Below are 16,225 nucleotides of genomic sequence, written 5' to 3'. Positions count from 1 at the left end.
AGGGGTGCGCTGCATCAGGAAAGCCCTGAAAGAGCCAAGCAGCCCTCAGTGCTCATGCACCTCAACCTTCTTAGCGCCTACCAGACTTCTGGATACTTTGGGGCCACCCCACCAAAACTTCTGGGGCATAGACAAACCTGGGTTTAACTTTCAGCTTGCTAATTTCCCAGCTAAACTAACTTTAAGGAAGTTAAACTCTCTATTGGAAAAACAAACCTCAAATCAATTTATCCACTGATGTGTGGATTTTTCTTCCCCACCAGGAAGCCGGCAAGTCTGCAGCAGTGGACACCATCCGGGTATCTTCTCATCTGATTCAGTCCTGGCTGTATCTGGAGACAGCATCAGATTTCACAGGTTGGGGGTACAACCCCCAAGCCTGGCCTCAAACACAAATGCATACATATAATACACAGACACACACACTCCTCCCTATATAAAATACATACATATCATACTGTCTAAACATCATGTTCCTCCATACATTTCACCTAAGTGAGTGCACGAGATCAGTGTATAAAGCCCTTTGCCTGGCTGACCACCTTCCCACCTAAAAGGAGCTACATAATGTCTCTAAGCCACCAACTGGCTTCAACTAAATCCCTAAACTCATCACAGCTTGTTGACACTGAGTGCTGGAGCACAAATCTCACACAAGAGCCTTTAGAGGGCACAGGCCCACTAAGGAGAGCTCTACTCTCAATACTGTCTCAGCTTTGTAATTCCCTATGCCCCAGAACTCGGCTCTGAGTCAGTGTCTTTCCAGTCTATCACCTGTAAACGGCTGATGTCAACGGACTTAAGACCAGACTTTACAGGTTCATTCTTCAGTCTACTGATTTTCTATCTCCCAGACCGTGTGTATACTTTTAGCAATTTACCAATATCATACACGAATTTTGACAGGCACACAACTAAACTTTGTTGATATAATGAAATACTGAGAACTTGAACAGCCTGATGTGGGAGGGATAAGGACTTTTTAAAATAAAAGCCTTAAGAGTACTTTAAGACAAACAGAATGCAATTTCATCCAATGATTCCAGGATGACTTATGATAGAACTAACTACACCCCACCCAACCTCTATCCTCAAGACGGAGTACAAAGAAACCACCAAGTTAACCAGGCAGAAATTAATAACCAGGAGGAGTCAAGGGAAATGTGGAGGTAATTAGCTTATGCTCCCAAAAGTTGGGCACAAACTTTCGAGCAATTCCGTCCAGTGCTAAGTCGTCACACTTGTCTTCATCTTCACACATTTATCCTGAGATTTCTAGAGAACACCAGTTTATAATTTTAGACATTCAAACTGAGGCAATTCTGAGATGTCACTCTTAGAAAATGTCAAAAGAAAAAAAAAATCATGCTTCGAGTTTATTTTCTTACAGTCTTTTGCAGTCCATTTTCTTCCAAGTGACTTAAAGGAATTTCAAAGTACTGAACAAAGAACTGAAATCAGAAGACTTGACATTTTAAATGTTTTTGAGAAATTTCATTTATTTGCCATTGTCAACTCTGGTTTTTTTCAGTTTCCCATTCTCAGCATAGCCCGCTTAATCACTATCATTTCTAAGCAAGTACTTCTATAAGTGGAATACTTTTATTTTGTTAAGGCAATGGAAGCAAATGTTAGGAACAAATTCAGACAAGTGAAAGGCAAATGTTTTTCTGCTGAAAATATCACAAAAGTAGCATACATGCTCTATAAGGATTTTGTTTCACCAGCTTTGATAAGTGGACAAGGCTAGAGGGCATGATCTGTTACATATGACAGGTTTTCTTTTTGGGGGGGAGAGATGCAAAAAAAATTACAAAGATAATTTTTTTTTTAAATCATAAAAACTATTGTCTAACCTTGTGTGTGAAAGTCACTCAACATACGGATTTGAAAGCTACTCCGAGTTTGGTGTGACGCAGGTCGCAGCCATCACTTAAGTACATCCTGCCTTGATGCAGGTGTATGCAGGTGGTTTTGTTTTCTTTTGTACACATGCTTTCCACTTTCATTTCGTCCTGTTGTGTTGAAGGACCTACAGATGTCCCTCCTCAACAGTGCCCTTCCTGTAACATTTCTCCTTCATGAGGGCTGTAGGCAGGCAGGCCTTGCCTGAAGCAGACATTTGTGATTCACCGCCCCACCCATTTGTCTTGTTCCAATTACGTTCCAGGAAATCTTTCAACTTCCTGCTAATACCCACATAGACTACTAAAACTGTCCAGTAGAGTGTATCTTGGGTTCCTCTTTTTTATTCAATAATGTAAGTCACGCTGTCCTGCTGTGGGCCACACTCCTGATGGAGAAGGGCCCATCCTAATGCTGGTCACCTCTCCTCATTCCTTTCCGTCTGTTTGGGATTAGCTTTTTCACTATTTTCACTCATCATCCTCCTTCTGGGTGTCTGGAAGAATGAAGATTTGCTTGGCTTGATTCTCAGCTTTTGGCTGGAGAGTCTGCTTTTTTAGTAATAATCTTGTTTTGTAACTCTTCTATCTTGAGTTCAAGTAATTAACAATCATGAAGTTCCTACTAAGTTTTTTTCACCTTTACATCCAGTTCTTTCTAACTTCTTTTAGGTACTGAAAGTTCTTTGTCCTGCTCTCAGGAAGCTTCCCTTCTAGTGTAAGATACGTTGGTGTCTAGTGTAAGACACCAGACTGATGGAGTGGGTGGTAGTGTTGTGGAGAGTAAAAAGCCATTTCTGCTTGGCTGCTGACTCACAGCTTAGTTATTAGCTTAATGTTTAGAAATACATAACACATGGTAGCATGTTTTTAAAAAATCATTATTTGGCTGAATGTTTATACTTTAACGAAGACATTTAAAACTGTTTTGGAAGTGATCTGAACTAAAGATTAAAGAAGCCTGACAACTAAATACAATGCTTATTCCTACATATAGAATAAAACAGTAAGTAATCAAGACCATTATTGGTATAAATGGGGAGACTTCAAATCTATACTCTATATATTAAATTATATCAAAGTAAAATTTTTTGAGTGTGATCACTGCATTAGTTACAGGAAAATGTCTTACTCTCAAAGTCAGATATGATATGCAATGGTATAATTTACAAGTAATAATTCAGAGAAAAATATTTATTTTCAGAGAATCAATCTCTCTTCCCCACTCAGCGTGTGGCAGGAAATGTAAAATGTTAAAATCCTAGTGACAGATATATAGTTAGTTGTTCACTGTATTAGTTTTGCTTTCTTTTCCTGTAGCTTTCCAATTTTTCAGTACCAGAAAAACAGAAAGAGGAAAACCCAAAAGTTTAAAACTACCTTAGTTTTTGAAGAAAAACAAAAGAGAATTCAGAAACCAGCTTTGAAATCAAACACAAATACTTTTTATTTATGGGATATCATTTTACACCAATTCCATTAAAACCTAAAACCAGTATGCTATACTCAAGTTCGGTGGCATGACAGTATTTTAGTTAAGCTGGGAGTCACAGGACTTGCACACTGTTATGACTGTAATGCAAATACTGACGACACGAAGCATTCACAGTTATAGGTTAGCTGCTGTTCATTTAACAGTAACCCCCAAATAGAAATTATTTTATGAAAAAAAAAAAAAAAAAGCAACCCACATTTTGGTCTCATTTACAGATACCCAACAATTTTGTTGGTCAATGAGTTCTATACATTTATTATACAACTTATGAAAGAATAAAGGATAAGGCTTACAGAGGTATCTTAGCAGTTGTAAGAATAAAAACTGAGGGCACAAAGTAACTTTTAAAGCCTTCTGTATAAACTTCAAAAGCACTGTCAGACTGGGGACCAAAAGGCAACAGAAATCTGTTGCTCATCCAGAATCTAGAGGTCTGTTTAGTTAGTTTATAAAAACTTAATCCAAAGTTCATGCTTCAAAAAGGGGCATGTAATGTGACAGTGGGTAAACACAAATCAAACACTGAAATTTCTGACCTGAAAAGTTGTATTCCCTACCAAGAGAGCATTGCAAAATGGACTTCAAAACACAAGGCAAGACAGAAAGGATGTAGGAGACTTGCGTACTAAAGAAAAACCAGATGAAGGCACCCTAGTTTATTAGACATTAGCCTACAAGTAAGTGTTTGACGAATTGTTTGGTATTGTGTAACTCACGCAAATTTTTAGGAAAAAAAGTGTCTTATGACTCTCCCTTAAAAATATGCAAAATGAAGAAAAGCAAGGGTAAGCACTCTGCAAACAGCAGGCACAGAGGCTTATTTTCCAATGTAGTTTAGAGACTGTTTTCTAAATATTCATATTATCCCACTGGAATACTTGTTTTCATATCATATAGCAAACATAAAATTGTCTTTACTTGCGTTTTCTTTTATCAAAATGTTCACTGTGGATGAAATGTACCATCTCCTCCTTGTTACTATCCCCTTATTAAGGATTAACTGTGCTTAGTGTTGAAAAAATTCTCCAGATTCTAGCATAAAATTCAAAAGAATTTCACCCATGATTTCTATCTGCTTGCAGTAAAACAGAGGTTAAGTTTAAGACCTGTTGCCTTTAAAGTGTGATATTTAAACATTTCACTAGGCTACATATGAAAATAGTTCAGCTCTTCACAGATTCAAACCTGCCAATGGCCAAGCCCCACTGTAACAACAAACACGAACTGGACTGCCTTTCAATGAGGCAGTCTTAATAGCTGTTGAATACTACTGACATTTCCTTTCCTCTCCAGATATTAACTTATGTATACTGATATAAACTCTTACGGTTAAAAGTGAGACTAAAAGCAAGGAATGGCTAAGTATGCTTAATCACTATTGTTTTTAAAATTTCTGGTCTATTTCACAGCAAACCAAACCATATTGTTCAGAAGAAAAAGGAAATAGCTGTATTCTACTGTATCATGATTTTGTATATGCACACACACTATATACACAAAATTTCTGTCTTTGGTGGTTCAGTTAGGGGAAAAAATATGAAAATCAGAACACCATTTGCAAAGAAACTGTAAAAAAAAAAATGGTCAAGAGTAGCATTGTCTGTGTGCTTTACTCATTTAACATCATCTAAAGATTCACATTTAATCTGAAAACTTTTTGGCCAATAATCCAATTACATGCTCAAGCATGGGTACTGCCCACAACCACAGCAATTACTTGCTCAAATGCACCTTAGCTCTACACTTGGTTAAATCGCTAGACCTTTGTGTGTTTACAAAACTTCAAGGACCAGGTTAGTCATTCAATAGCACCAGATAGGTGGGGTGAAAACATGTACTCCATACATTTTCTCAAGGCAGGAAAAAAAAAAGACAAATACAAATCTAAACATACCATCCTTGTTTCCTCATACGCATAAATAACAACTATCACTCTCTGTACAAATGATTCAGGTAATGACAAGTGGCCCCTCCAGGAAAGGTCCTGGAGTGTGAGAAGAATTAGCTCGATGCTGGTGGTTTCGTGTCCACTGCCTGCAATGAACATGTTGCCAGGAAAAGCCTAGCATGAAATAAACAAGGAAAACAAAACAAAACACCTCTCACTAGCAGTTTCTTTTCCAAAACACTAGAAAATTAGACAATGTAAAATCTAACTAAAAGATTCAAGCCACAACTAAAATTGCGCCGCATTTATAAATTGCCAGGAAGCCAGCATGTTTTCGTGGAGGCGGCAAGATAAACTTTAGAGTGGCACACAGAGCATCACAGACCAAACACTGGACGGGGAATCCAAGAGGGAGAAGGGGAAGCAGTACAGAAGGTTTATGAGAATTTAAACCTGAAAATTTTAAAACGGTGCGATTTCAATTGTTCATTTGTACCTATATTTAAGCTACTATAGTTTTAACATTAAAAAACCAGAAAACTGTCTCTTGCATGGTGAAAATCAGTTGTGGTGTTACATGGTCAATAATTATAATTTTCATCATTTTAGAATGCTAATATTATCAAGCAAAACAAATGATATTTGGCATGAGCCATTGAAAAGTTATCACTTCTCCCACCTCTTGCAGAAATTGGCCTCTTAAACTAGGTTAGTTCTGGCAACATTTGCTCACAGTAACAGTTGTTTTGTCTTGTTTTCTGAAATGCTACATTTGAGACCAAATAAAATATAACTGGTTCATTTGAAAAAAGGGACTAGAAATATGCCACAAAATTATTTTTACAATACATTTTTGCAGAAATAATCTCTAGGTGAAGCTTTTTATACACATATACAAAATTTAAACAGCAATATACACATAATCACAGTGAGGACATTGGCAAATTCACCAATCTGTAGTGTAAATACAAACTGGAAAGCAGCCTTCCAAGAGAACAATGCTACACAGCAAGCAGAGCTGGCCCATTCAACAGCAAACACCAAAACATCCCTGTGAAAGGGAGACAGTGCAAGAAAAGCAGCATGCGCTTTGATACAAACAGCAATTTATGGCTAATGGGTGACGTAACTGGTAACAGTGACTCTCTCGCTGCCAGGCATACAGTCCTAGGACATCTGTTTGTCCTTATACCACTCCACAAACTCATCCAACAAGACCGGCCCTGGAGAGAGAAAACACAAGGCTGCTCTCAGGCTTTTTCCAAGGAGCACGCGCATGCGCAAGGATGGGGCGGGAAAGAGGAGCGGCTGCCACCCCGTACTTACACGCTCCATCTTCATCGTAGTTACTGAGGTCAAGATTAATGGTTCTGCTGAATTCAAGCACATTGCACCACTGGTCTTTGTTAATCACTTTATATTTTGATTGCTAGTAGAGGGGAAAGGAATACGAATTACTGACACTTTTAAAATAAACAAATGGGATGGCTTCCTGTACGAACTAACTTTAAATAAAATTAATTTAGCGATTAACTCTACATTTCAGCACCACTGTAGCAGGATGGTGAGGGAGAGCAAGAGCAGAATTCCAGATGATACTTTTCATGACAAATGTTATTGGGGTCTAATCTAAGATGGTATACACAGAGAGACGTAAGAACGACTCCCAGAAGTGAAACTGCTGCAGCCCGTTTACATACAGTGGGGACATTACCCATTTCCTAACAATGCTGCAAGGATGAGGAGGGAACATGCACTTACGTCCTTGGCACAAACTAAGTACTAACTAAAGAGCAGCTCCCGTCAGTAGCCTTGACGTGATCAGCGCTGCTCACAGCTGAGCTACTGGTTGGAAGCACGCACAGCAGTGGGTCACCAAGACAGTGCGGGCCAACTGCCTAGGGCTTTCAATGACACAAACAGCCCACTGCCGCACAGGTGCCGTAGTTCGCCACCACTGCTCTACGAGAACCAATGTAAGTGCTACCAGTGGCCTCAGAGCTAGGTGCTCTCGCTAGTGAAGAAGATGACTTGTTTTAACAACTCAAAATCTGAATGGGGGGGCCGGGGAGATAGCTCAGTAGAATAAGTGCTTGCCTGGCAAGCGCAAGGGCCTGAGTTCAATCCCTGGTTCTGCAAAAAAAAAAAACAAACTCAGGGGCTGGGGAGATGGCTCAGTAGGATAAGTGCTTCCCTGGCAAGCACAAGGGTCTGAGTTCAATCCCCAGTTCCGCAAGAAAAAACAAAAACAAAACAAAAAAAAAAAAACAAAAAAAAAAATCTGAATGGGATCATGAACGAAACTAAGGATAGCCATGAAATAGTTTCTCTATTCCTCAGATGATATGTTACATTTTAAAATGCCCTATATGAATATTTAAAAATAAAATCTAGAACCATTTTAAATCCCTGTCACATGAACTTGAACATGGTAAACAATAACAATACACAAAAAGCAAAGAGAGTTAGGCCAATGGTTTTGACACTGCAAACAATGGAAGAGCTAAAAGTATTACTCTATTTTTTTTTTTAAATGTAAACTAATAGAACAAATTGTACTCTTCAAGTTTAACTTTCTAGGCAGCTAAAAGCAAAAATGGTCTGGACACAGCTGATGACACTCAGAGTTGTGCGGTCACATTTCCTCACAGCCAGGCTGCTCTGCAGAAGGCCTTCACGTTCAGGCTCAGCCCTTCCCAATCCTCAGAGAGCAAGAACTTCTCTCCCTGTCCCAACAGTGCTAGCTTATCTCAGGGGATGTCAGAGAAGCTAGAACAGACCATCTATACAATGGACCATTATACAAACAAACATTTCCATTAAAACTAGCTTTTGTAACTTTCCTGGGGAGTTCTAGTGATAATATTCAAAGCAGTTTTGAATAACAGCCCTCTAAAAATTGTAATAGTTAAGTTTTTCTGAACTATTATATAAAATAAGTTTTCAAAAAGATTATTTCAAGAGGGAAATCTGAGGGGTAAGGCCTAAGATTTTCTCAAAGACCCAACATCCTTGTTTCTGCAAGCAATGGGTGTTTTACAAAATGCTTGAGGCAGAAGGGCAAGGAGGATGCCATACATGATAATCGAAGGCAGTAAATACATGTCAGGTACAGGTCCTACAGTGGGGCATGTCCATAAAACTAACCCCTTATAACCAGCAGCTCAAAATTTTTGATCAATATGTAATACAAAACTGACAGAATAAAGATCTGGGTTGTTTCTAACATGGACCTGAAGAAAATAAAAACCAAAGAAGCTATTGGTCAGTTTGCCTAATATAGTATTTACATTACTCTAAATTCCCCAAGTTACTTGGAGATAAGAACAGATTACAAACTAATTTGACTTAAGAAGGCAGATGGCTGTTCTTTAAACTGCTTAATAAAACTAGAGGTTCATCTAAAGTCATAAAGAAAGTGAACCTTGTTTTTTCTATTGTTACAAAGAATAGGAAATCTAAACAGCAGTGAGGCTTTTATATGGGGCCAAGAGTGGAGAGGTAGAGCTGCAGCTGCTTCCAATGCACTGTAATGTGGGATGACACACACACGGTAGCATGCACGCTGATTCACTCCAAGAAAACAAGCAGTTGACTGACACCTATTGTGCTGTCTGAGTTCCTTTGAGTACAAAAGTATAACAAACAAAACTTATATAAAATGGTTAAATACAGTATTGTTTGGTAGTTCTAAGCAAACAAACATACATTTCATAAAATAACATTTGGTACCTCTAAGAATTGGTGAAAAACTGGAAAAAGGGGCCAGATTTTTCCTAGTAACAGTCCCAACATGCACTTTGCAGTGTTTATGTCTAGGCTGCGCTGGTCCTTTTCCTGTTTAACAAACAAAAACAAGGATAAGCCAGAGGCCTCCAAAATATAAATTCCTATAATTCAAATTTGTATTTCATTTCACCAAGAAAGTAGGCAACAGCTCATTTATCATACACCATAAAAATCCTGAAGGGAGACTAAGGCAGAGGGAAGGAGACAGTCAAACATAGTGGAAGGCTTGATCATTTCAGTGTCGCACAGATGTAAGGAAGAGTCATGTTAACTGAGTGATTACCCTAATGAAAATCAATTATGCAGTCACAGTACCTAAATCATTTAATAGTTTAACAAAAATCTGTAACTCGGTAACATTCTTGTCATTTATAATAATTATCAAAATTGTAATTGATTATCCTAACGCCCATAATTTAACTCAAAGGAGTTTAGGAATTAGGTTTCCTTATTAAATAGCATTTGTTTGTTTTTTTTTTTTTTTTCCATTTTTACTTCATAGGGTAAATATTGTTCTTATATCTAAATATACTGCAATTATAGTTGGCTCATACTAAATGTTGGGTTCCAAAGATTCTCTCCCTATCAGCGGATGGAGTCATTCACTTGTTCTGGGCAAAGTAGGGTAACCAATATACATGATTCTTACCTTGGATCTCTTAGATGTGACTCTCCTAGAACATCCCTGACCAGTAACCAGGAGAAAGACATCTTATAAGGAAACCAGAAGAGAGGTAACATATAAATGTAGATTAACTACACTGCACCTACATCTGTAATCAAAAATCCTAATTTCTCATTCTTTTTTTGTGAAGTTCCCCTTCTAAATCTATAACTAGTTGATTTCTGTGGAAATGGATAGAAGGCCTGAGACTACAGGTGGTGCTAGTACATAACTAAAGCCACCCTCCACATGGTATCGAAAGTATAGTGTAAATTTGTAAAAGTAATCTATTACAAAAGTACTCTACTTCCCACTGGTGTGGAATCTAAATACTCTCCAAATTAAAGGCGGATGCTGTCATACAACTCCTGTTAGTTACATACACCGCTACACGTATCATGATTCTACCAGTGAACTGCTCTTTAGTACACAGTAAGTTTCTACCCGTGACACTAATTTTAAAAGTGAAGGAATTAACAAAGCAAAAGTAAGGGCCTAGCAAGAGAAAACAAGGGAGATGAAGATACAGAAACTTGCTGCTTAAGGAGGATGCTTACAGGTCTGTCTTTTGGACCTAGTCATAAAATATAACATCTTTTCACAAACAGACCAGCTCAAATGGCACCATGATGCCCTTTTCCATCTGAGGCCAAAAAAATGTAAGTGATGATAGTGGGAGCATCCCAATCACACAGTTCTATGCAAAGTGGGGCTCCCTTCCCCCAGCGCTGTCTCCTGTCCCTGGGCCATGCGCTGGTCTTGAAGAAGAGGACAGCAGATGAGATAACTAAGAGATTGCTTGCCTTTTGCCAACCAAGACTCATTGGTTTATTGCACTTAAGTACTTATTCCTCAGCAATGCGCTGTGCAAGCCAATGGAAAAGATCCTGAGCCCGTAACACAGGTGTGGCAGACAGCAACAGCACACCAAACCATGAAGCAATCCACAAGAAATATGAGCAAACTACTGAGAAACACACGCAGCACCACAGGACTGGGCCCAAGTTCATTTGTCTCACAAAAGCTCATGCAGTACTGGTTGACAACACTGGCTCACTAAGAAGTTTTCCCTTGCAGAGTTTGGAACCATTTACTAACCCCCAAATCTCTAGTCTAGCTTCGATGTGTACGGTGCCTTCTTCCATCATTCATCATCAATGCCTCTGCCCCCATCACAATGGACATACACTAAGGTGACCAAAAAAAAAAAAAAAAAAAAAAAAAATACAAAGGACCTGGACAGACTCTTTATAACAATATAATCATCTGACAAACTGATGATCACGAAGGATTTCAATGTGTGCATTTGGCAGTGATGCCAAAACATGGAGGAAAGGCATCAGAAGACTCACAGGGCCGGAGAGCTGAACAGCACTCACTCACTCCTGCTCTGCAGGGTGCAGCCAGCAGCTTGCAATCACTAACACCATCTTCTGCCTAGCAAATAAGAGAGAGATATTATGGAAGCACTCAGTCTGAACAGTGACATCTCACTGACAACCAACAGTGTCTGCCGGTGGACTAAGCGCAAATGACCGTTAACTTGAAACACTCAAAATTCCTCAGCAACACAGTAGAGAAAGCCAAATGCCTACTAAAACAGAGAATGGAAACACTCTGATGGGTTCTCTGTTGAACACAGTGATCCTTATGGGCATTTTCTGCAAAGGAGTTCTCAGTTAAAAGTAAATCAACCTCCCAGGATGCTATCAGGTAGCCATCAACATTATGGGCATTAAAAAAAACAAGTGATCATGTTCAGTAACTCAAGGGTACAGCAAAGACATCCAAAAGCTCTTTGCAAGAAATTAAAATAGCACACTCTCATCAACAATCCTGTGCCCTCCTGGTAAAGCACAAGCAAACAAGGGGCAAACCAAGAGATCCCCATATTCCAAGGTCAGACAGCTTGCTAAGAGCCAACCACCATCCTTAGAAGCTTGTCAAGATTAAAGGAGGAAGAAATGGAAAATTTCCTCCCTACCTCTCTCTTGACCCCATATGAATACTTAAGTATTCTCTTGAACTTTAATTTTGTAAGATTAAAAGGAAAACAATTTTGTCTTATTTTTCAAATAATAATAGAAACTGGACAGGTTTGGAAGTACCAACCTTCCACAACACACAACTGAACTCTCTACTTTGTCTTTCTTGAACAATATAGAATGGTATTGCAGTTGCCAAACAAAAAGTCCTATTTGAAATATTACAAGGTTATGTTTTACATATGGAATAAATATACTCATCAAACTGAAGACCAACAACAACTAACATACAAAAGGATGATGAAGTTTTATTAAGATTTAATTTCTAGTATTTTTTAAAACGTTATTGATACTGTCCCAGTGTGGGTCCTCTGGAAAATTGAAAATTAAGCATTTTTTAAAATGTAGTTAGGATACAAAACCAAATTAAGGAATTATAAATACATAAGTGCATTACAAAAATGAACCTTTAAAGATTGAGGTCTCTATATATGCTATACCAGAGCATACAAACTAATCCAGACAATCTCCAATTTACACTAAGCATTTATATTTTGAGAGACATGCAAATAGGATAACCTGGAATTATTAGTTATAATATTAAAAACTTCAAGAGAAAGAAGAGACTACTTGCATTAAAGATATGGCAAGTAATCATTCCAAACAGAAATGGCAAAAACTATGTCAGAAATTGGTACCTCAAACCAACACCCAAAGGGAAGATCTACGAGGTGCACCTTATGATCTCAAATGAGATCACAGGAATTTCTACAAACAGAAAATGATATCTTAGGGCCCGCCAAATAGCTCAGTGGATGAAAGCACCTGCAAGCAGGCACAGAGGCTGGGGGTTTGATCCCCAGGCCTGCCATGCCAGCCCCGTCCTGGGGCCCACTGAGATGGCGTGGTGGTACGCGCCTGTAATCCCAGCACTTGGGAGGCTGTAACAGGAGAATCACTATGAGTCCGATCTAGTAGTGAGACCTGGAACACCCTGTAGACCCTGCCCTAAAATATAGGGGAAAAAAAAAAAAAGAAAAGAATGCTATCTTTCTTAACATAGATAGCTACCTGAGAAAAAAACATGCAAAAAGTAAAAATAGAGGACCCTAAAGAACTCAGATCTTTCAGTTTATGAATCTCAAATATGCAAACTGATTTTTAAATAGTTTTTTAAAAAATACAAAGGGTAAAAGAAAGGGTAAAAAGAAAGCCCAAGAGTGTTTGCTCTTTGAGAAATGAATATAAATTAATTTTGCCCTTTGATCTTAACCAGCAGTTTACAAGTCAATTAATTAAACTCAACTTCTGACTTTAAGGATTGGCACTATTATTATTTACAATATATAAATAGTGAAAGTGAGGCACAGGAAAAGTCAACAAATGGTTAAGGCTGGGACTTGAACCAAGAGGGGTTTTTTTTTTGTTTGTTTTTTTAAGACAGGGTCTCACTACTAAGTCCAGGCTGGCCTTGAAGTCACAGTGATCCTCCTGCCTCAGCCTCTGGAGTGCTACAGTGTACAGGTGTGCTAGAATCAGGCCAGTTGAATCAGGAAATTCTGATTCCAAGCCTGAGCTCTTCACTGTATATAGTCACTTTCCTTGGAGGCAAAGAGGCAAGAGCAACTTAAATATTTAAAGCTATGTTAAGCCATTTTGCTTAACAAATCCCTGCAGAACAGATATAACTGGCTCCCTAATAATGACAGAGGAATCTTAAAAATACAATTAACAAGGCTTCCAGAGCAACAGATCTGAGGTTAGATGACTACATTATATTATTCCTATTTTTGCCCTCAAACAGGCCTACCTTCAGTTTTCTTTGTAATGTACAATAAAATATGGGGGGCAAATAGGGAGGAGTATGTATGCACATATGCGCCTACTTGTGCCTGTGTTGGGGAAGTTGTGTAAAGAAGGAAACTAGACAACTATTCTAAATATGTAACAAATGAGAGATTCACTCAAATTAAGAGAAAGTAAATCCAAAGGTTCACAGACGGTTTAAGTTAAATCTCAGAATTCTCTGGTATCAGGGATTGCTGACCATAAGACCTGGCCCAACTTTCTCTAGGAAATTCTTTAAGAAGCATAATCATTTCTTAGAGGCTTTAATTTGTATGATCTCCTGTGCTCTCCTGGGTCACCTTTTCAGAGACATGAAATAGGAGCAGACAGTACCGACTGCTGGAACAGTGACCACATCAAGGGACTGGCTAGTTTGAGACCACCTCTCTGTAACACCCCTGAGCTTGTCTTCTGCCTCATAAAGTTCCCCCAATCTACTGCTTTCAGGTCTACTTCAAAGGGTGCAAAGGCAAGGGCACCCCACGCCCCAGAACTCTGTGCTGCTGCTTACTAAGAGCCTCTTGCCTCCACTTAGTAGCGCAGCTCAATCCCACTTTTTCCTGAGTCCATCTCATTACTTCCCCAGGGCTCCTCTCAACTTCTGCACTCCACGCCCAAAGCTTCTCAATCGCAATACAACAGGGTGGGACCACACTGCTACAAAAAAGTCCTGCCACTCATGGTCTCCGCTCTCACCTGGCCCTCAGTGCTGTTCATCAGCACTCATACTCCACCTCACATATACCCTTTTCAAAGTGCCAGATGCCAGCCTCTCCATGACCCACAACAGCTTGCTGCCACCGAGAATATAAAAAATCAAATGCACTCACATTTACTAAGTATTCTCAGATCAGAGGGCAAATTACTGTATTTAGTCTTATTTCCTCCTCTGTATTCAATCTTGTTCTCACTAGGTTCTTTTTTACTTATTTATTTTGTGGCCGGCTCAATCAGCCTCAGCATGTGGTGCTGGAGATCGAACTACGGTCCTCAATGTTGCCTAAGCTTGCCTAAGCAGGCGCTTTAGACCACTGCGCTATCTCCATGTCACTAGGTTCTTTTCAAAAAGAAACCAAGGTCAATGTAATACAGGCCTGTAGGACCTGCTGCTTGGCAGGCTGAGGTGAAAGACACCTGACCATGCAGGAAGATCTCATCTTAAAAAGAAAGGAAAGGAAAACAAAGGAGACAAAAGAGATAGACGGGACAGGACAGGACCCCCAAGTACTCTACCATATGCACCACATGATCTCAAATGACCCTCCCAATACTCTAACAAGAACTCCACACAATCAGTATACGCTTATATTAAATGAACAATTTAAACTGAGGGGGAAAAACCCTATAGATAAAAATACTGAAATGAAATTCCAATTATATGAGAATTGACTATCTTTTATCTTCCAAGTCTGACAAGACACCAGCACAGTGACAGCTGAGTCAGGGAAGGCAGCGTGGCAATGGGGACTGCACTGGCTGCATGGCTGGACAGAGCTCCAGCCTTAGCTGCCCCTCCTCTCTGGCTCTGTGTCATCAACTGTACACTGACAAGACTGGCCCAGGTGACCTCTAAGGTTATTTCAGGCTCTGAAGTTTCATGATTCTATGATATCTACAAAATTATAAATAAGTACAAGTTAAAGAAAAATAAGGAGAAAAATAATACAACTAGGCAGCCAAGGACTACTTTTACCTAGCTATAAGTTTCAAACGTTAGGAGAGACATGATCACTTGTCAGGACTGCAACTTTGATGGAGAAAAGGTAAATGGGCCATTTTATTATTACCTGGTATTATAGCTTCTTTTCTAGGATATTAAAGTATAATTCAGAATACTTAATACAAAGCATTGTTATTTGTAAGATAATATTTAAGGTATTAAATGTTAGAAATTCAATTTTCATTACAAGTGTGATTTTGTGTGTGTGTGTTTTTTTTTTTTTTTTTTTTTTTTTGGTATTTAGGACAGCGTGTACAGGGTCTCACTGCATAGATCGGACTTGTAGTGATCTGCCTGTTTACAGCCTCCCAAGAGCTGGGATTACAGTTGTGTGCCACCACGCCCAGTCTCAATTGCTGTCTCCCTGTGACCCAGGGGTGGGGCCTGCACAGCAGGTCCAGGAATCAAACCCTGGCCCTTGCACCTGCTTGCAGGCGCTTTAATCCACTGAGGTATTTGGCCATCCCATGTGATTTTTAAAAGAACCTGCTGTGTTAATAATTAATTATTACCTTCAGGAATCAGTTTCCCAGTAGGGGAAAAAAAAAAAAAAAATAGGTCACAGGGGCAGTCAGGCTGGAGTTCTGCTTCTAGCCAAGACTAGCTTTCCCTTTTCATTTAAAATACCCAGAAGATGGGATTCCCACACCCAAAGTAGTAACAGCTTACCCTGAAATAGGACCATGACCCCTGAGAAAAAGGAAACAAGCCCATGTGTTACCAGCTTGTGCTCGCTTCGGCAGCACATATACCATGTGTTACCAGCTCACACTATGGAGGTGGTTTCCAGCTCATTGCAACAGAAAAGGAAACCCAAGCCAAATCCAGCAGCTTTGCTGAGTTGAAAAACACAGACCATGGAGGTTAATGAAAAAGGGGAACTTATATTTTGTGAGGTAAGTTACTAGTAAGCCAAAGAGAAAGGGCTGAGT

The 16,225-nt window shown here is 39.2% G+C and overlaps 1 protein-coding gene across 4 annotated transcripts in view; it reads right to left on the bottom strand.

Moving 5' to 3' along the window:
• Positions 1-3,328: 3,328 nt before the first annotated feature.
• The window catches only part of Dcun1d4 (defective in cullin neddylation 1 domain containing 4), a 105,926-nt gene continuing 93,029 nt past the window's right edge, over positions 3,329-16,225 (bottom strand). For all 4 annotated transcript variants that reach the window (XM_004627499.2, XM_023711045.1, XM_023711047.1 and 1 more), the window contains 3 exons: positions 9,020-9,124; positions 6,614-6,716; positions 3,329-6,510 (listed from right to left, as the gene is read on the bottom strand). In XM_004627499.2, coding sequence (XP_004627556.1) covers positions 6,455-6,510; positions 6,614-6,716; positions 9,020-9,124 — 264 coding nt within the window. In that variant the 3' untranslated portion in view covers positions 3,329-6,454. The remainder of the gene's footprint in view (positions 6,511-6,613; positions 6,717-9,019; positions 9,125-16,225) is intronic.

The sequence above is a fragment of the Octodon degus genome, unplaced genomic scaffold, assembly GCF_000260255.1.
Source record: "Octodon degus isolate 3935 unplaced genomic scaffold, OctDeg1.0 scaffold00019, whole genome shotgun sequence".
In the NCBI taxonomy this organism is placed as follows: Eukaryota; Metazoa; Chordata; class Mammalia; order Rodentia; family Octodontidae; genus Octodon; species Octodon degus.
Note: the sequence above shows the minus strand (reverse complement) of the source record. Positions and strands in the feature narration are given on the sequence as shown.